Genomic DNA, 22,421 nt, shown 5'->3' on the forward strand with positions numbered 1-22,421 from the left:
TGATAGCTAAATATTAACAATTATAATATCCTTTGAAATAATTCTGTAAAAGATTCAATGGAAGGAAATCTTGGGAAAATAACTTTGAAAATTTTTTCGGAATAAAATCGTTTTCCAAGTAATTTTTAAAATATTTTTAATTATAGAAAAATTATTTAGCACCATTTAATTCAAATGCATAAAGATTTTAGACTATTTGCTTTTCACGCTGATTTGGCTAGAATGCAGAGAAGTTTTACTTTCACTTCTCGCTTCTATAGGATCTAGACTTAAACTTACAATCTTCGTAGACATGACAGTCCTTTCCGAACCACTCGATTTATTAATACCTCTCGATTGAGATCTACTAGCAGGAGTACTCAATTTTGATAAAGTAGAAGAAGTCCAACTGCATTTTCTTAAAGACGTTTTGTCAGAAATTTTTGCTGGAAGGGGTAGAGATGCTTCCGTGAACAAACATCGCACCCTCTGTATAATTTGAGGATGTTTTTCGCACATTTCTTCTATTAAATTGATTACCTGTTTGTAAAGTTCTTTTAATAATCTAATTTTAACATCTTCCATCTGTAATTCCGCATTCGCATTCGAAGTTTTGGCACTTAAAGTTAGTCTGTAATTGATATCGTCGGACCTGCTTAATTTTTCTTCTTGTTCTTGTATTTCTCGGCTGATTTTCTCTAAACTAAAATTCTTTTCGGTTAAATTCGTTTGCATATCTGTGTAAATCCTTTCTAACTCTTCATTCTTGACTCGTAAAGAAGCTATTTCATCTTTAACACGAATCAATTCTTTCCTTTTTTGTTCGACTTGTTCTTCGAGTTTTTTCTTTTCTGCTTCCATTTCGCGTACACGAAGAGTATCATCGTCTTCATCAGACTTAAGCCATTGTTTATATATTTCATTTGTATCTTTAACTAGCTTCAGGCTATTTTTTAAGCCCTTCACTTCTTCCACCATTTTCTCGAGTGTTTTGCTTTCTTCATAAATGTCATTTCTTAGTTTTGCTTTTTCTTGTTCCGCTTCGATTAATAAATCGATTTCCTTCCTTTCGTCATCGTCTTTTAATCCCAAAACACTTAGAATGCATTTGTACTTTGTTTGCAAAGCTTCTGTTCTGTTTTGGTATTTATTAAGTTTATTGTATAGCATCTGTCTTTCTTGATCAGATTGTCTTATTTCACATTTCAGAACATTCTTTCGAGCATTTAACTCTTCGAGTTGTCGTTTAACATTGCTTTCGAACTGTACATTTTCTTTCTGTACACTAAACACATCATCGACTTTCTTATCTAACAATTTTTGCAACCGTTTTAATTTTGCTTTTAATAAGCATTCTTCTATAGTAAGTTCTCCCCTTTCCTCCACCACTTTTTTATATTCGTTTTGAGCTGATGAAATGTAAAGCTTAATTTCTTGTAATTTATTCGTATAATCTGTTTGATCCGATTTGGTTTTTTGAAGTTTGTTTCTTAATCGATAAATTTCTTCTTGATTATTACGTATGTGAATATTTAAAAACTTTAAATTGCACATTCTTTCTTCGTGAATCTTCTTTAACTTATTTAATGTGGCTTTTAAATCAATAATTTCATCCTGTTCTGAAGTTCCATCTTTTCTTTCTCTAGAGCCTTGCTCTAATTTTAATATTTGGTAATCTAACTTGTATAATTCTTCTTGGTATTGAAGTACTTTTGCTTCTTCTCGAGATTTATTTTTTTTAATATCTTTAATATCGGATTTAGCTTTATCTATTCTATTTAAAAATACTTTTTCTTCCGATTTACACTTTTCTAGTTCCTTAAAGGCTTTTGTTTTAGCGCATAAAAAACCATTCAACTTCTTTTTTTCCTTCTCATATTTAATTTCAGCTTTTTTGATATCGTCTTCTAAACGCTGGAAACATTTTTCTTCGTTAGCTTCATCCTCTTTTAACTGTTCTAAATCTTTATCTAATTTTTCTTTCTCTCGATCGATATGTTCTAAATACAATTTTTTCTGTTCAATCTGTTTCTCTTTTTCTTTCTTCTCAATACGTAAACCTGACAATTTTGTGGTTAGATTATTAATAGCGTGTCTCTGGATCTCTAATTCTGAATTTGAATCTTCTTTGTGTTTCTGTAATCGCATTACCTCAATTCGAATCGTTTTCAATTCTTGTTCGGTACGTCTGAGAACATTTTCCAGATTCCTGTTATCGTGAATTGATCGTTCTAGAAACCTTTTTCTGTCCTTTTTATCGTCTTCTAACCGAGAAATCTCTTTTTTAATCTGCTCTAATTGCAGAACCGAATCGTTAATCTCATTATCTTTTTTTCGTATCTTTTCTATTCCTTTCTCTATCTGGTTTAAAATGTCACGTCTCTGTTGATGAGCAAGTTTAAAATCTTCAGCTAAACGATTCAGTTCTGCTTGTAGAGATAATATTTCTAGATTAATTTGTTTGGCCACAGTTTTCCAATGCTTTAAATCCTTATTAGCGTATTCTATTTTTACTTCCAGATCTCTTATTCTAGCGTTATTTAAATATTTGTATTTCTCCAATATTTCAACATCACCTTCGGTTTTAGCAGATTCTTTAAGCCATTTTTCTAAAGTTCCATGATCCATATGCAAATCGTTCTGTATCTTTTCTTTTTTACTCATCTGTTCTACTATGGAAGCTTTACACTTTTCTTGCTTCTCCTTACACGAATTTATTTCCTTATTTAGTATCTTTGAATGTTTTTCCAGCCACGATCTTTCGCGTAATAATAATTTATGAACATTCTCTCCAGCTATTAACTCTCTCTTTCTCGCTTGACACACTTGTTTTAAAGAATTAATCTCTTTTATCACATCCTTACGATGATTTTCCAACAAACTATTCAGTTTCGACTGATCGTCGATCTTTACCTGAATGTCTTGAATTTCTTTCTTCACGTTGGCCAATTCTTCAGATAATACACGATTTTCTTCGTTAGCAATAGGAAAAATTGGTTTCCCTTCCCATTTTAGGTTTGTTATATTCTCGGGAAGAGTAACATTCTCTACATCAGCCATCTTGCTCTACATCTCTCCACGTTGTTCTGTTGATTATTGATCGTTTATACACCCTGTTACAGTTAACCAATTGTGAGTCAGTCAGCTGTGTCGATACTGTTGCCTTAGCAACGTATTTTATCTACCCATAAACAAAATTAATTTATAAATTATATTTATAATTTAATTTTATATTAATTACTTTTTTATTTAAATTATATCAATTATGTATAATACAATCTGCAATAAAGTGTTTTTAAAATAATTTTTATAAAATTGATTAGATAGTTTTTATGTACCAGACTACGATTTTCGCTAAGAGCCTAAGAGAATACGCAATAGTACTGGTAATGTACACCTTTTATGTTTTTAACTCTCTCCGCTCTGTGATCACTAAGACCTTTTTTTAGCAAGCCCATTTTGGGTTCGGCCAGGCCCATAATAGGGCGGCCGGATGGTGAGGAACGGAGTCCGACAAATCCGGACGGACCATTCCAAAAAATTTCTGAGGTTTCTCGACCGGTCCGAATTCGATTTTGGGTTCTCTAAAACAGTAAGATGCCATCTTATCCGTTCGGCCATTCAGTCATCGGTAATGCACTGTACACTGGCAATTAAAATCTGAAAACAACTTTTCGAAAACTTTTTCTTAATGATATAGAGCGTTGTAGGGTTTACGTCTAGAGTCATGTTTGCATAATGTCTCTGTAAAGCATATTTTTTAAATTTCATAAATATGCGGGTCATGTCTTGCAAATCCTCACCGTATGACGGCCGTGTGGCCGAGCGGTCAAGGTGGCAACCTGCCGCTCTGGGGGACCCGGGTTCGGATCCAGACGGGTAGATAAATCTCCAGAAATTTTTCGGTGGGTGGATCTCTTAAAAGAGGCCCTCTTAGTGCCTACAGGGCGGAAATAGTTTTAAAAAAGTCTTCACCGTATGGATAACTGGTATCTGCACCTCGCCGAACTCAAAACAAGTAAGCCTTGTGGTTGGCATGATCTGAAAGGATTTGAGTAGTGACATGATCTGGTCTAAGCCACCCGGGGGCCGATATACAGTATTTCCTTTCATTAATTACATATAAAATTTAATTGTAAACTTCTGTTCGCTCCTTGATGCTGGGTAGAGTTTAATATGTAAATCTTCCTCTTTTAGAGTTGTCCCAGCGATCTCAACTGTTTTCTAAATTTTTTAAAAAACTCTTTCTGCTTTGTAGGCACTAAGAGAGTTTCTTTTAAGAAAGCCCATTATGGGTTGGGCCAGGCCCACAATGAGACCGCCGGGTGGTGAGGAACAAGGCCCAACATATCCGGACCACCACCTGGAAAATTTCTGAGGAGTTTTCGACCCGTTCGGATCCGAGGTCACCAGAGCGCTAAGCTGCCACCATGACCGCTCGGTCTTCCGGCCGATTGTTTTATAAACTATTTCATTTGAAACGGCATGGCCCATTTCAAATGAAACAGTCTATATCAGTGTTTTCAACTGCCGGTCTACGAAAAGTTTTACCGGGTCGTAAAAAGTATTTCACCGTACTGATGCTGGTGCAATTGACTACGAGTGCATTTAAATAAATCTAGTAATCTAGAGTTACTGTACGTACTTTCTTACGTATAGTAATTCTAGATAAGCTTAATAAATAAGCATATAATTATTGGTTCATGTTAAAGCGTAGCTACCGCCGAGCAGTTGGAACAAACTGCTTCAGGCGTACGAATTATGAGGGCGCCAAGCTAGAAAGGGCGAAATAAAAACTTGTAAAAATATTTGTAAAATGATTTGGATTTAATAATTAATTAATTAACTATTAGATTTGAATCCGTTTGACAATTATGTACACTTTTTAAGTGCTTATCACCTGCACATCCTGTCGCGTTACCTGATAAAAATTGTAACAATTCTGATCCTTCCAAAATAAAATATTCAGGAAAGATCGTCATATCCCTCCGACATTTGGCCTAGTTTTGGATTTCAACTGCTTCGATTTTGTGAGCCCCCGAAATAGCCCCCTCCGGAAAAAAAGAAAGATATGTAAAAATTTGTTAAGTTAAACCGACAAGAAAACAAATTATATAAGTGTCGAACCAGCGACACCGGACTTTGACGTCGACGCTCATAGAGAATAACAGGAAAAACAAAATTTTAGATTTAGAAAAAGAAAATTTAAAATATTACAGTTAAGACGCAGTTTAGAAAGCAAAACGAAACTAGAAAAAAATATCAAAATGAGTGTAGGTGTCATAGTCAACGATTAAACGCGATCATAGTCTAAAAGATGGTGTCGAATGAATTATCTCCAGCCGAACTTTTCCACGAACTATACGAAGCTCCATTTACACCTGGAGACAGGTGGAAGACCAATTAGAACGCGATGATGTAAAGTCTGTCCAATTAGCAACAAGTCGATCTCGAAAAACTTATAAAAACACCGATTTCAAGAACAAAGGAAGCTTCCACGTAGACTACCTATTGTGTTCGTTTACCTCCGTTTTGTTTTTTCGTGCATCCTTTCATCTTTCGTGTTCTGTCTCTCGAGACTTCGAACTTTTTAGTTAACACTGTCAGGAAACCTCTACGACGCTGGACCAGATCGCCGCAGAAACTCCTACGACGCTGGACCATAACGCATCCGAAACTTCTACAACGCGAGACCAGGTCGAATCCGAAGACATCTTAAAGTTTTGAATCGAAGGACCTTTTACTAAAAATATGTAAGCAATTTCGATCAGAATAAACGGTTTCTCTGTGAAACATTTGTCTTTTCCTACTTCTTAAAACCGCCACCGACATACGCGTAAACCTTACAGCTATCCCGACGGTAGGGAATAAAATTCCCCCTCAATCAGCGTTCTCACAATTTAAAATGTGTTTTTATACTCATTTAAAAGAAATTATCATACTTCTATACGCGAAGTTGACGAACTACTTTTAATTCATACCGCAGCCTCAAGTACTTCTCCGACATTATGCATCATGCCTCATTTTTTTAACTTTATCGGCGACGACAGCTACAGCAGAACGAAGTTTTTAAAACTAAAATTCAAAATCAAAATTAATCAAAACTTCTTCAAGAAGCAGCATGTCACAGCATCGTCTTAGCTCTTTGGCTACTATATCAATTGAAAAATCAATAGCTTGTTAACTTGATCTGGAGAAAGTGATTGGCCGATTTACAAACGAAAAAGCGAAAAACATTTTGAAGTTTTTTTTTGTGTATTATTATTTTGTATTTTTTTTACTAGGATTCTACTTGTTCCAGGGCACTGAATATGTAGCTACACCCACTAGTCCATGTAAAATTATCCATAATTTTACCGGTCCGTGATGAGAGAAGTTGTAAAACATTGCTCTGCTTATGCTGTATTAAAGTCACTTTACCAGGCAATACGTACACCTTTTCTTGTTTTGCTCTTTCCGCCGTGTGGGTACTAAAAGAGTATCTTTTAGCAAGCCCATTATGGGTTCGGCCAGGTCCACAATGGGGCGGTCGGGTGGTGAGAGACGGGGATCGACACATCCGGTCAGATCACCCCCGATAAATTCCTGGGGATCCCGGGTTCCTCAGAGTGGTAGGCTGCCATTTTGACCGCTTGGCTATCCGGCCGTCGGCAATGCACTCTTAACTCTAATATGACTGGCACTCTGGCATTTTTATTATAGATGAAAAATTAGCTAATTTAATTGAAAATTAATTTCAATTATTATACTCGCCTTTTATAATATAAATTAATCATCGTTGAATTCCATCACGAATTAAAAATATAAAATCATCATTTTATTAAAATCTTTTAAAATTAAATTTTAATAGCATAAATTATTAATTATTTAAAATAAATATTTATCGATATTTCAGAAAACTTTAAAATTTATATACATTTGGCGGTAAAATAAACGAAACGTGAGAGAATCTGGCAGTACGTTTCGTTACTTACTACGCCATTTTTTCGAAAGACATTTTGAGAAGTGACAGTCAATTTTATATGTAGTTAAAAAGAAAGGAAATATATCGCTAAGAAGACGTACTAAATTGTTTAGTTAACATTTTAAAAGCTTTTATTTTCAGTTGGCTTGATAAACTGGAAAACAGTAATTTAATAGCTTTTATTTTCGTTGATTTGGAAATTTACGGACAAGATACCGTTACAGTATCCTTTATAAGGTAGAATTGGTGGTAACTTTATAAAATTACGTTTTACTATAGAAATATTCCTAATTCGTATTATAGATTGGTGTAAGTTCATATTTTTTAAAGTTAGTAAATATATTGACGTGAATTACTTATTTAAGTCGAGTGTTTTTATATGAATTCGTGGATAAATTTCTGTCGAGATGGCGATTTCGAAACTTCCTCTTACATATTGAAACATTACTATTAGCACGCGGCTGATTACATCTTAATGCCAAATTTTTATGTTAGGCTGATTTCTATTTTTAATACTGGTGATTCAGTCGTGTTTAAATAAATTATGAATCAGTAATAAATGCTAGATCGAATTTATTACTTTGTACAGGATTCTATGCTTGTTTTCATTGTTAACTCATTATAATTGGATCGACAAGGTAAAGATACAAATAAATTTATATTGAACTGTATCATATTAAAAGTGGAACTGCCATTTGTTATGTGGTTAATATATTTATAGCAAGATGATGGCTGTGTTCGGCAGACTTGACAGTTCTGGAACAGTTGAGTATTTTTCTGCTAAACGCCTCTATGGTAGTGCCGTTTTGGAACATTTTTTGGTATTTTGATGTCACATTTAATAGCGTCTTTTATTTACATTACCTATTGCTACCTGAAACTGACCAATGATGGCTGCTTTTTGTTCCAATGTATACGCCACTTGTCGTTCGGCAGATGTAACTACGTAACAGCTACCGATTGAAACACCTTTGCTCAGTTACAAGTGTTGACTCTGCTGAATGCAGCCATTTACTATTGCTGTGAATATGACTGCTGATACATACATAGAAACTAGAGCCAGAATGTTATTAGATGTTAACCTGAAAGGCCACTAAAATTCATGTTTGATTGAAGGGAGATATAATGTAGTGTACTAAAATTTCACAATAAATTCAAATAAACATTTTAGTACTTTGCTTTATTGACTTGGAATGCCTACAAATATTGTTAAGTTCAATTTATTATTTGATTTTGTGCAAATTAATTTATGTGATATAAATTCGTTTCAATGTTTTGAGATATAAAACTAAATGGAAATTGTCATGTGACTCGGGAGTGTCTTTTGCAATCCCTTAAGATTTTCCCACCTAAAACAAAGGAACAAAGGAATTAGTACATTTTTTTATGTTGTGAGTCATGACTAGTGTGGAGAGTCCGTGTAGTGCTTTGCTGAGTGTCAGGTGCCAGAGTGTTGCCCACAGTGTGAAGAAAATAAAAAAAAATTTTTTGTTGTTTTACAATTGTTACGAAGTTTGTACCTTTATTGAGAAATGTAAAAAAATTATATGAAATTTACTTTAAACTTTTCCCCTTATCCACAAAGTACAATGGTTTCAAATAATGGTTACATTAGCAGGTTTACAATGAAACCTGCTAACCCGTATATTTGAAAAATGTTTTCAAATATTACGATGAAACCTGCTAATGTTACCATCTGCTTAAGTTGACCACTTTGAGCTGGTCCCTGCAAAATAATACATTTTGCAATGGGAATACAGTAGATCCCCCTATAACACTGTAGATAATTTTGTGTTATATGAATTCCATGTTGTACGAGTCACTTAGATTTTACAAATACATGAGTCGTTCCCAACCCGGCAACATGTATTTGTAAAATCTAAGTGACTCGTACAACATGGCATTCATATAACACGGAATTATCTACAGTGTTTTAGGGGGGTCGACTGTATATCTGCAAATAGTGGCCACTGTCTTTTGTGACCATTGACCACTTTGGTCATGTCCCAAGATAAATCATCTTGGGTAAAGTGACCATTAAAAAGAAACATAAAACCAAAAAATTTTAAAGAATATCATTTAATTTGTATTGATCACATTGCAAATATAAAATATTTGAAACCATTGTACTTTGTGGATAAGGGGAAAAGTTTAAACTAAATTTCTTATAATTTTTTTAAATATTTATTTTGGGAAGCTTAGTAAAGAAATGAGTTTGAAAAATTTTAAATAATCATAAATTGAAAATAACATAGTGATGCTGTGCAATTTTTAGCAGCTGCATTGGTGGGAAATTTTTTCATTTCCATTATGATGATGATCACATTGGGTTGATATTGAAGTTTCCCATGTCAGAGTTTTATATTTTTATTTTGTCCAGTAAAGTGAGCTAGCTTTGTGTGTTCTTTGCTTATTGTTAAATTTCTTTGTATAGATTTTTAATTTGAAGATTAGATTCATTTTCTTCTTTATTTTCAATAACACCTGAGGTTATTATGCCAGTATAATAAGAAAAGAAAATTTTAGCTGATGAAATTTTAAGAAACGAAGTTATAAAGCAATCCAAGATTGATGAGTTTCTCACAAAAAATTGAATTTGTTGCATTTTTTCTTCTTGAGTTTTTGTTTAGACAACTATATATTCAATTGTTTTGCATGTTTTTATATTTCTTATTAAATTGCCTATATTTAGGTTTTTTGCTTATTTCTACTTAATTAAGTGATTTCATTCAAGAACATCTACATCCCTCTTTCTGCATAAGATGACCACTTTGAGCTGGTCCCTTCAGTGGTCACATTAGCAAGTTTTACTATAATCATAATTTAAATATGAGTGATTGTTTATTTTTGATAATGCTAATTTTAAATGCAATTTCAAATCTAATACATTTGAAGATGGCTGAGAATGTTTAGAAAAATATCCATGATACTGTTACAATTGAAAAAATTGCTATATCATACTAAACTATTTATATTTTTAAATGTGGTTCTTATAGTTTTTTTTTATAATTTGTTTTTTAAAACTTTAGAAAAATATATTTTGCTAAATACTATTAAAGTTATTATATGAGAAGTAGTTGAAAGTTTAATCATTTGCATGTGACCCAAAAAATTATCATCGCTGATGAACTATTTGTGATTCAGTTTAGCATTGTGATATTGTTCATTTACTGATTCAAATATTATGTAACAGATAATTTATTCTGTTCTAATGGCAGAGAACCTGAAGATAGTCTAAATTAAATCAAAAGTGCTTGTTGCTTATTAATAATTTAGATGTAGCAACAGTGTTGTTTCTTTATATAAATTTATTAAGTAAAGATTAACACTCATTGATAGGAAAACAAGTTACACATCAGATAGAATTGTATGATTTTTACAAAATGATACATAACTATGTTTGACATAAACAGATGTCTCAGACACGATTCAATTGCATTTTAGATAATGCTACCAGAGTGCCTTAAAATTGCTACACAATTAGCCTGTGAAAAGACTTGCAGAGGCTTACTGCATTCAGAATTTTCAGTTAACTCGTTTGGAGATTTTCAAACATCAGCCATTCTTGTATTAATATAACGCAGTACAGAAATTATGCAACCTGAGGGATGGCTATTTCAACTAATTGTCTGTCATTTGGTTATTCTGATCTGACTGATGATGACAGCAGATATGGGAGGCAGACTCTGGACACCCTAGATCAGGCATGGCCAACATACGGCCTGTGGGCCAGACCCGGCCCGTCTAATGAATTTATATGGCCTGCGATCAATCTTTCAATATTAGGTATTGAAGTCTGAATAGCTCAATGAAAAATTCTGATGTCTAAAAAAAGAAAAAAAGGTCAACAACTCACTGTGCATTTAGAGTTAACCCTCCATTACAAATCTCTTAAGTACAGCGTAGAGTGTTGATAAAGCATGATAATGTGAAAAATGTATCTGTAATCTCTATCTAAAATTCAGTCTCTACGGAGTGGCACCACAATGAGATTTCGCACCACCTCAAAATCTTCCTAGGGCAGCCTCTGGTTTGGCTTGTGGAAAAAGTTTTCTTTCCAATTCGGCCTGGAGGGAAAAAATGTTGGCCATCCCTGCCCTAAATAGATCACCAGAAGAGAGTGATAATGGCTGCATTCAGCAGACTCAACAGTTCTGGAGCTGTTGAGTATTTTTCTGCTGAATGCCCTCTACAATAGCGCTCTTTTGGAACATGTTTGGTGATTTGATGTCACATTTGGTAGCATCTTTCATTTACACTATCTTTTGCTACCTAAAATTGACCAATGAGGCTTTTTGTTTTAATGCAATGTCACTTATTATTCAGCAGATTCAGGTTGCTATGTAACAGCTACCAATTTGCTCAGTTACAACTGTTGAGTCTGTTGAATGCAGCCAATCTGATTGTGCGACAAGTATGAAATGCTGTAGTGGCATCTTTGTTCCCTGTCAAGAGACAGGTGAAGGACTTGCTACAGAACCCTGGGTTTTTCCATACCATTGGCAAATGATTAGCAGAAGCAAATATTCATGCACAATGATTACTATGTCCTGCTATTAGCATCCTAACATCATTGGCTCTGATTGCAGTGGTGATGCAATGACAAAAGCATAGACTGTTACAGGCTGGCTGCATGTTATCTTTAGCATAAAATACCAGTTNGGCAAATGATTAGCAGAAGCAAATATTCATGCACAATGATTACTATGTCCTGCTATTAGCATCCTAACATCATTGGCTCTGATTGCAGTGGTGATGCAATGACAAAAGCATAGACTGTTACAGGCTGGCTGCATGTTATCTTTAGCATAAAATACCAGTTCTGTTTGAAGACAGATGACTACTGTATTAGAGTACGGAGGATTACTGGCAATATTTCAATTCTACCTTTACTGTTGAGTAGCATACTGTCCTCACTGCTAGTATGTTGATTTGGATGTCCATTTTGTATGTTAGTTGGTTGCTTCTAGTAGTTGTATGAGGGACATTGATTGCATAGCAGTATGTTCAGGAATCTCACACTTTCATGTATTGCCTTTCATAGCAGAGCTGCAAACAGTCATTGTTCAATAAGATAATGCTTGACCACATGTTGATGTCTCTATTGCATTGTCCTATGAGTGTGGAGTTTCTTGCTGACCATGAATTATGATAATTTTTCTTTTCTTTTGGATAATTCTTTCTCATTTAACAAATGAAAAACAGCAATTCAAAGATTGAAAAAGGGTTCATCTCCTGGTATGGAAAGATTAAAAAATGAATTTATTGAGTCATTGCTAAGAGTGATCTGTTTGGAAATTCTTAGTCTGTTTAATAAAATTAAAGAGGAGGTGGTTTTTCCAGAGATATGGAAGAAAGTTTTACTAAGAATGATTTATAAGAAAGTAGTTCAAGAAAAAACTAATCCATATAATTATCATCCAATAGCATTGTTGAACTTGTTTTTAAAAAATTGTTTACTAGTTTATTATTGAATCAGATAATAAAATGGCTAAATGAGTATACAGATATTCCTTAATGCAGTTTTAGTTAATGTGCAAAATTAATTGCAGAAGTTTTAGTGATGGCTTGGTAATTATACAGTTTAAGGGAATATGAGTTTTTTTAATTATTTTTTTTTTTTAAAAAAGAAGGTATATTTAATAGATATTCAGAAAACGCATAACATTTTCCTGGGCAATCTATATAAAGTGTTATAAGCAAAATATTATAGGACTACTTACCGATTGTGCCCCGTTCGAGACACCATTGATTAATGTGCCACCCCACGATGAAAACAAGCTTAATCAATGGAGTCTCGAACGGGGCACAATTGGTAAGTAGTCCTATAATATTTTGCTTATAGCACTTTATATACAGATTGCTTGGAAAAATGTTATGCGTTTTCTGAATATCTATTAAATATACCTTCTTTTTTTAAAACATAATTAAAAAAACTCATATTCCCTTAAACTATATAATTACCGAGGGATTAATTAACTGCATTAATCAAGGAATTCCTGTAATGCTATCTCAATATTTCAAGGGGCCTTTGTTCAGGGGGGACAATTTATAATACTTCCATTCTTAACAGTTAAATTCAAAATGTGTTACTGAGGAAAAGGAGGAAAATTTATTCACTTTTTATTGATATAGAAAAGGTATTTGTAACATTAACCTTAATTTATTATGGAGAAAACTCTAATAATGTGGGATTCTAGATCTTTTATTATTTTGCTTAGGAATTTATTTTCTATTACCAGTTACCAAATAAAAGAAAACCCTGTTAATTTTATTTGCATAATATCTACTAGAGATTTATCCCAGTGAGAACCACTAAGTCATTTGTTGTTTATTTTGTTTATAAATGGCCTTCCAGAGATATTTCATTGTTCTGATCTTTGGTGTTTTTACCTAAATGTCATGGATAAGCTGGCATTGTTTTCTTTATGCAGATATTAGAGAGGTTGCAGCCGATGTTTTCAACGCAAAAACGTTTATGTCAGATGTTCAGCACCGCTTTCCTAAAGGCCTAGAAGTTTGGCAATGGTGTTTGGGACGTTGAGTATGATTCTGCTGACTATCCAAACACCATTGTCAAACTTCTAGGCTTATAGGAAAGCGGTGCTGAACGTCCGACGTACACGTTTTCGCATTGAAAACATTGGCCGCAACCTCTCTAATGTATTACTACTAGCAGACTCAAAGTCATCTTTATGGAAGAAACTGATTTTATTATCTTATTATGTGATAAATGATGTTACTATTATGTGGCTGTTTATTTATAAATTCTGTTTCATTTTTTCCTCTTGTATGGGAGTATTTATATCAATAACAAAAATAAAAAATAAATATAAAAATTTAGATATTCCAAAATATTTTTCTTTTAAACATTTAAATGCCTGCATGAGAATGTATGAGGTAGTCAAAAATAAACTGAACTTTTGTCAGAAATTTCATTACACATCATCATTTTCAAAATAAGTCTGTACTATAGCTATATGCTTCTGTCAGCAACCATAAACTACTGTCAATATTTGTAAAGTAGTTCTTAAAGTAGTAGTTGTTAAAGTATATATTTTTTGTGATATCTTTAAGAAGTTTTTGTTATAGCTTCCATTTCTTCTGTTGATGGGAATTTGCAATCTTTCGATTTCTCTTTCTCATTTTAAAAAACAAAAGTCTGCAGGACAACTTCAAGGAAACAAAAAGACTGAAGAATTGTTATAATTGATGAGATATTTATTAACTCAGCACAATCATCTGAATGTGAAGTTGGAAAATGATTCTTTAGATCACAAAAAAAAAAAATGGCTTTCAGGACTGCTTTGACAAGTAGTATGGAAGTTGGTAGAAATGTATGGTTTACAGTACCTTGAAAGTGATGTTTGAAAGCTTGTGTGCATTGTTTAGAAAAATAATGGTAAAAACTCAGTTCAATTTTGACTATCTTGAAAATATATAAGCTGTTACTTTTTTTACTTTTAAGATTTTATTTTGAAATTTTAGTTTGTTAGATTGGAACATATATTGTTTTAGATACCATATTTTTATAAATTATTTGATTTAGTTTACTTACTTAATTTAAATTAATTGAATGACTTTAGTATTAATTGCTATTAAGAACATTTTCTTTAATGTTAATACCACAGAAATGGCAGCTGCTCCAATCACAAAGATTTTGCTGAAGAATACTACTAAAATGAGCTTGAACGAACGGTGAGCATTTGAACAAAGTTGCAAATAGGCAACATTATATGAAATTAAATTTTAATAAGGTCTCTATTTGCACTTATGTGTTTGATGACCAAATCCCACTCAAATGATCTCATTTTGAGATACATCTTAATTATTAATCCATTTAATGGATTTCAGCACATTTTTGTAGCCATGTTTTTGTTGTATATCTGACTTTAAGAAAGTGTGGAATTTTAATTATCATCTCAGAAAAAAAGTTATTTTATTGGCTGTTTCAAAAATGTAAATGCCAAGTAAATTTTCAGACCTGGAAAGTCTGAAAAATCAGAGAAATTTTAGTATTATTAATAAATTTATAACATTTTGAACTAAATTTTTTAAATAACAGTAGAATTTATATTCGTTTTCATTTGAAATTATGACTCAGATCAGTTTTTATACTTTTTCTAGAAATTCAAGCAGATTTTAACAAACAATTGACTATAAAAAATTTTTATGACAAATTTGAGTAGTCATTTTAATATAATTGTAATTTTAAAAAATTTATGTTATAGTGATTTTACATAAAACTATATTTTAAAATCCGCAAGTTTTTAAATTTTATTTTTAGCTTTTAATTGTTTTCGAATTTTATTATAAATTTTTCATTTATCGTAACTATTTTTAAAAAATTGTATAGGTTTAAACAAACTTTTACATGAATGTATAAAATATAAAATTATTCAATGTTAATATTTAAACATTAAATGATTAACTAACTAAATTATATTATTTGAATGTAGCTCAGTTAGTTCTGTCACTTTTTATTAAACTATTAGTTTTTTTTTTTTTTTTTTGAACAAGTTACTAAAAATGTAAGAGATTACTTTTGTTGGTTAATGTATACCTAGGTAACTAAAATGGCTGCTCTTCCGGTAATCTTGAGTCGGGCTGTTGAATGAATAATTGTCGATAGAGGGAGCTTGCAAATATTGTGTTTTGAATTAAATTTATGCCTTCTACCGTGAAATGTGATGTTTTGAATTTATGCAAAGTTTTAATTGTCTCCCAGTCATAGTTAGTTTGTTCAGCAATTATATCTACAGTGGAACCTCGGTATACGTCTGCTTTAGAATACGTCCAATTTGGAATACGTCCTGTTTGGACGAAACAAATTTTGCTCGGTATACGACATAATTTAATTATACGCGTCATCAATGAACAAGTAGCACTATCGGTGTACTAGACCAGACTAGACGTTCGTGGTGCAATGGTTTATAACTTTGCTTAATTTCTTCTGATTTTAATTCTTAAGTAAAATTTTATTATTTTTATTAATCACGAATCCCAAAAAGGCAAATGAAAAGCGACAGAAAACTAAAAAAATGACTAGAATTACAATGGAACTGATGAAAGAGATTGTTGAGAAATACGAAGGTGGCACGCGTGTTCGAGATTTTAACTGTTGTTTACCGTATTCCGAGAACGACGATATGGACAATCGCGAAAAATAAAGACATTATTAAATCTGCTAACGTTGCGAAAGGGGTTAAATCAATTTCTAAACAGAGATCGAAGACATTAGATCATGTCGAGAAATTGCTTTTGCTTTGGATAACTGAAAAACAGTGCTGGAGACAGCGTATCGGAAGCAATTATTTGCGAGAAAGCTAAAATGATACACGCTGATCTCACGAAAAATCAAGCAGGAACTAGCCAGGAAAGCGAGGTGTTTAAAGCCAGCCATTTTTTTTTTTCATGAGAACAGATTAATCATTTTTACATTACTTCTTATGGGAAAGATTGGTTCGGTATACGTCCAATTCGGTATAAGTCCAAACATTAGGAACGGATTAAGGTCGTATACCGAGGTTCCACTGTAATTGAATTGTATTCGTATCATACATAATTTTATTTGTTTATTTGGGTTTTTTTCTAATTTGATGGTAAGTTTCCAAGTTATCCTTAATTTAATTATTGGTCTAATAGTAACAAAAAAAATATGTCTGGTGTGGATAATAAATCTGATGAATTTTGGACTGGATGCGCCACACGAAGGTTCTTTCAACTTATTGATTCAGGTTTTGAGGAGTTAGGATTAGATAAGAAGATTAGTAAAGATGTAAAATTTGCAGTTTTTTTAGGTTTGCAACATGTTGAGGATGTGTGCACTGATTGCTTGAAAACTTGTAAATTAATATTTCGATCTGATTGGAATTCAATAATGTTATGATGTAATAACTGTAGAAAGAACTATTCTGCCTTTAACGGAACATTTAAAGGGAAATTTGGTCATATTACATGGGATGCAATAATTTCATTTATTGGCACTTACTATGTTTAGAATGTTCTCTAACCAACACTGCAATTGCTGTTGGCATTTCTAGAAAGACCTCTGTTGTTTTGGCTAACCATATCTGTTTTGTTTTGATGATTTTTGTGCACAGTTTTTCTTCATTTAAAGTAGGTGGTCCTAATTAAACTGTTGAAATCTACAAGACTGTCATATGTAAACAAAAGTACAAAAAGGGAAGGAAACTAAAGAGTACGAAATGGGTGGTAGGAAGAATTTGTAGGGAGGACAACACGTGTTTCATTTGTCAAGTTAACAATAGAAGTGAAAATACTGAACTGGGTGATATCGAAATTTGTAAATACTGGAAGTGTTGTAATAACAGATGAATGGAGATGGTACAACCATATAAACAAACTTGAAGGTATTGAAATTGAACATAAAACTGTGAATCACTCAGAAAAGTTTGTTAATCCATTAACAGGAGCTCACACACAAAAAAATAGAAAGATTATGGGGGTTTCTAAAGAATAAAAGAAATCTTCCTAAACATTATATATCAGAGCTATCAGATTCTTACCTTTATTTGTCTATGTATAAAAACTTATTAAACTGGCAAATGAAAACATCGGGAGAACGATTTCAAACATTTGTCAAACATTTAAGTTGGATATATTCGGGTTCAAGTCAGATTTCAAAGTGGAAAGAACTGGAGTGTGTGCTTGCTGCCCCTATTTCTAATAATAAAAGGACAGTAAAAAAGGGAAAGGGAAAAAATCTGCAAATAAAGATGATAACACGGTTACAACTGGGGGAAAAAGGTCTATGTCAAAGGATTGCAACACAATCTAATAATGGTGTGAAAAAACATCTAAAAAAGAATTAAACTACCTAAAACATGAGTATTTTTCATACATTTTAAATATTCGTTGTATGTGTACATAGTTAACCCCAAAGGGCCTATATTTCGGAATTACATTCTAACCTAACCCAACCTATTTAATAAATTACCAAAATTATTAATGTAAGATGTAAAATAATTAAAAAAAATATGAAGGCTGGGAAAAATTGTTAATTTATTAGAATAGGTTTGGTTAGGTTAGAATGCGATTCCAAAATATTGATCATTGGTGTGACCTAAGTACATTTTAATCCTAAATCTTACGATTACAAATAATTATCGGTAGCATTAACAAATGTATGTAAAATTCGCTATCATATTTTTGTCACTACGCAATTGCAAGTAGATTCCAAAATGGCGACCGGAAGAGCGACCATTTTAGTTACCTAGGTATACCTTAATCTAATTGTTTGTCTTAGACATTCATATTATTTAAAATTATCAGTTTACATTTGAAAAAATTACTGATTCATAATTATCTAAAGCCTTAAATAAATTCATGCATTTTCAAATGGAGTTGAAAAATTGACTTCCAGAAGATAATTACAAATCAAGTCCTGCAAGTTCACAATAAAAATTTATTAACTCCTTAAGCCTCGAGCAATTTTTGATATTAATGTAATTAAACATAAAAAAATACTTAAAACTGAAAAAAAGGAAAGAAATGTGTTAATTTTGAAGAAAAAGCTTCAAATTTTATTTTCCTTTGTCTGGTCTTTCTGTGAAATTTGACACTGACAAGTCATTGTTTACACAGCTGGATGACCTTGAAAACAGCTGGTGTCATATTTCCCAGGACATTCTCATAGACGTCTCAGGAGGAGAAGGGTTTAAAGTAGGATGAATACTAACTAGACCTATATTTTTAAAAAATTAAAATTTTTATTGAGATTTCCGACCCCCCTCGACTTAATTAAACTTATATATAATAAAATCTATTAATTAAAAAACTATCGGAGGTCGTTTTTGACATCAGAAAGTAGCTATAAATAACTTTACTGAAGGAAAATCAGCGCACTACAACTTTAGAACGATGAATGAAATTTGATATCAAACTCCCATTAAAAACTATTAAAAAGCAATTAAGCGTGAAGTGTGTGTCATTAAAGGTAAATTAAAATCGCGATAAAATTTTTTTGTATGGAAAAAAATTTTGAAAAATTTGGAGACAAAAAACATTCCAAAAATTCAAAAAATAAATTTTTTCAAAAATGGCCTTAAGGACTGCATTTTATGTAACGCTATGTAACTTGCCCGAGATATCTCAGGCTTGGGGCTTAAGGGGTTTTAAAGTGCTCCAAAGTAATTTGCACATAAACATTGCAAAATATGCATTTCCATGAACTCTGTCTATCTGTTTGATGATGTTTTACAGAGGTACAGAATATTGGATTGAAAATTTTCCCTGAACATACACAAAATTTCTCTGAAAGTTATTGTGCACAGAATAAAACAACAGTTTACAAATCAATTGTGAGAATATGGGCGAGGTTACTTTACTTGTAACCTCTTTGATTTGTTGAGTCATGAGACCCACTCACTGGGTCACTGGATGGCGTTAAAATATAGAAGGGTCTTAAATGTGAGTGGGGAGAGTCACATGTAAGTTCCGATCGTAGACAGTTTAAATATCTGTACAGTTGACCCCCCCAAACACTGTTGATAATTCCGTTTTATATGATTCCATGTTGTACGAGTCACTTAGATTTTACAAATACGTGAGCCGTTCACAGCCCAGCACAACAGTGTTATAGGGGGGTCGACTGTACTTAATAAAAGAATCAAACAAGTTAACAAATAAGAAAGGTTTAATTGGATAAAAACAGATGAAGAGGTACAAAAGAATAACCTATCATTATATCGAGGCCTAACTACATACACCTCTAATCACGGAGAGAGAGATTTTACAATTGGTTAAAATAATAACAACTCAGTCGATGTGTAGAGCTTATCTTCTTATAGGGAGCATGACGTGGTGAATGCTGGAGAGTTGGAGGGGGACTATCTTCTTCTATAGCAGGTTTGAATTCCAGTTGACTACCTGTCATTTATGGCAGTTTTGTGTTAGTCTAGATCAGGGGTGGCCAACAGTTTTTACCCTGGGCAGAATTGGAAAGAAAACTTTTTCCATGGGCCGAACCAGAGGCTGCCCTAGGAAGATTTTGAGGTGGTGCGAGATCTCATTGTGGTGTCACCCTGTAGAGACTGAATTGTATATAGATATTACAGATACATTTTTCACATTACTTACGACGAGATTTGTAATGGAGGGTTAACTCTAAACGCACAGTGAGTTGTTGACCTTTTTTTCTTTTTTTAGGCGTCAGAATTTTTCATTGATCTATTCGGACTTCAGTAGCTAATATTGAAAGATTGATCACACGCCACATAAATTCGTTAGACAGGCCGGATCTGGTCTGCGTGCCATATGTTGGTCTGCCATAGAGAGACAGTCTTATTCTTGTGGACTGCCTCAAACTTGTGGATTTTTCCAGTTTTTATTCTTACTTTCCTCCAATCAGAGTTTAGGGTTTCAATCATCTGACAGGACATACATCTGACATAAGGGACAGACATAAACGATAACAATGTTCTAAGGGAAATTCTATTTCCTTTTTCCATGAAAAACGACAACTTTTGTCTATTTTATGATTAAAATATTACATTGGAATTATTAATCAAGCAGGTAAATCTAAGACTGTACCAGCATGTGATAAATAAAACGAATAAATTTTCAAAATAAATTGTTCTCTAATCTCGCATTCTCACACAATAAATATTACTGTGTAGTTTAAAAATTTGAATTTTTAAACTACACAGTAGTTTAAAAATTTAAATAGAAAATTTTAGATTAAATAGAAAAATTTAAATTTAAAAAAAATTAAATCATACAAATATTTAAATAGGCCTACCATATTTGCTGCACAACACTAAACTGAATATATTAATTAAAAGAAACATATGTCATCATTACAGGATAGCATGTATAATTATAAATTTGTAATGCATTGATTAATAAAAGTAAAATCAAAATTGAACCACAAATAATCTATTTTTAGCAAGGAGTGCTAATTAATGGTCTTTGGCATCCAAAAATGCAAAATTTATTTATGATGATAATGACGTACAATTTTTTAAGAACTGCACCAACTTTTAGAGTTTTTGACTGAATTTTTCATTACTATAATTATTATTTTTTGAAAATGTAACCATGTTTTTATGATGTTTTAAAATATATTTCAACATTAATATTTTTTATTTCATAATAAATCTACGAATGATAAAAGAAAACAATGTTTAAATTTCTCTTTATTTATTTATTTATTTATTGAGAAAATTCAGAAAGTTTTTAAATGTAGTTTATTAATTTGAAAATTTTCTGTGCTGAGAAGTGACTATTTCATTTAAATTCAATACAACACAAAATTTTGCTCATTAAATAGTGTAGAAAAAAGAATTCTGAAATAAAAAATAGAATCTCTTTTTTGGTTCTTTTTAAAGCCCTGTTTCAGTTTGTTTTTCATAAAAATTGAAACTGTGGCTCTGTAACTGAGACAGATTTGTTTTTATTGGAAGTGTGCATAACTGTGTAACTAAGCAGTGATATAACAAATGACTGAATTGATCGAAAACAAGTCAACAACATTTCATTTTCACTTTAAAACACGAGCCGTGCAGTTTGGCAAATTACCTCAGAATATGTCTTAAGTTTATCCAAGATGCTATTCCATTTTTTGTGGCTGTTGCTGTAATAATTCTACCACAAATGTTTCCAGGACTGCTTTAATTTTCCTTGAAACATATTCATGTGATCAGACATATTCTGCACTCCTTCAATTTTAGTTATGACATTAACACTAGACTTTAGTTCTTATTCTATTATTTTAATTGCTTTATGAGAGGTTAAATTTCTTCATTTATTGGTGCAAGCATTTCACATGGTCTCCCACTTTATTTCCCGCTGCTAAAATTTTTAGAAAGGTCTTTGGCTACTTATAATCTAAATCGAACATGGGTTATTTTTGATTTATTTGAAGACATATTTATGGTAGTATGTAAAGCATTATTTTGGCAGTATCCAGGAAAATCTAAAACAGATAAAACTGTCATATCACTGATTTTCTTTATCAGATAATTTTGACATTGATTTACTAATGTCAACTTATCCCATACTTCTGTTATAGCTAGCAAATGTTTAGGAGCATTCCATATGTATACATTTTCTAACAAACAAAACCTTCAAACTATTATGCTGTGGCATTTTCCATCATTTTTGATTTCAATAACATCACAGTTATCTGTGAAAATTAATTTGTATTGTCTATATTCTATTTAAAAGTTTTTTCATTAGTTTTTATCGTGTTAAATAAGAAAAAATGTTCAAAATGCATGACAATAATTGCGTTATTTGTTTTAACTATTAGTAAGACTGAGTGGTTGTTCACTAAATTGAAATTAATCTTTCATTGGATAGAATATATGTATAGATTAAAGCATCAATATAGAAAACTTGAATAAAAATATCAGTAATTTAGTTTCGTGTTTGTGCGCTTCATCAATGTAATCTTGGTTAAATTATTAAAAAATAGGATCTTGCATATGTACATTATTTTTTTAGGCTTTTGTTG

General features: G+C 32.1%; 2 protein-coding genes across 2 annotated transcripts in view; one reads left to right on the forward strand and one right to left on the reverse strand.

Annotated features, from left to right (window-relative positions):
- Positions 1 to 93: 93 nt before the first annotated feature.
- Positions 94 to 3,040, reverse strand: LOC111631369 (coiled-coil domain-containing protein 39-like). The gene has a single exon (XM_023375594.1). It carries the CDS (start codon positions 3,037 to 3,039, stop codon positions 193 to 195), a length of 2,847 nt encoding a protein of 948 aa, XP_023231362.1. The 5' UTR covers position 3,040; the 3' UTR covers positions 94 to 192.
- Positions 3,041 to 6,930: 3,890 nt separating this feature from the next.
- The window catches only part of LOC111631372 (chromatin target of PRMT1 protein-like), a 30,274-nt gene continuing 14,783 nt past the window's right edge, over positions 6,931 to 22,421 (forward strand). Inside the window, exons 1-2 of the mRNA XM_023375602.1 lie at positions 6,931 to 7,166; positions 14,575 to 14,641. Coding sequence (XP_023231370.1) covers positions 14,577 to 14,641 — 65 coding nt within the window. The 5' untranslated portion in view covers positions 6,931 to 7,166; positions 14,575 to 14,576. The remainder of the gene's footprint in view (positions 7,167 to 14,574; positions 14,642 to 22,421) is intronic.

This window comes from Centruroides sculpturatus, unplaced genomic scaffold (assembly GCF_000671375.1).
Source record: "Centruroides sculpturatus isolate CEXI.00-Female unplaced genomic scaffold, Cexi_2.0 scaffold534, whole genome shotgun sequence".
Taxonomy (NCBI): Eukaryota; Metazoa; Arthropoda; class Arachnida; order Scorpiones; family Buthidae; genus Centruroides; species Centruroides sculpturatus.

Excerpts from the sequence above, each read along its gene's own strand:
- LOC111631369 (XM_023375594.1), bottom strand. The coding sequence starts at position 3,039 with ATGGCTGATGTAGAGAATGTTACTCTTCCCGAGAATATAACAAACCTA.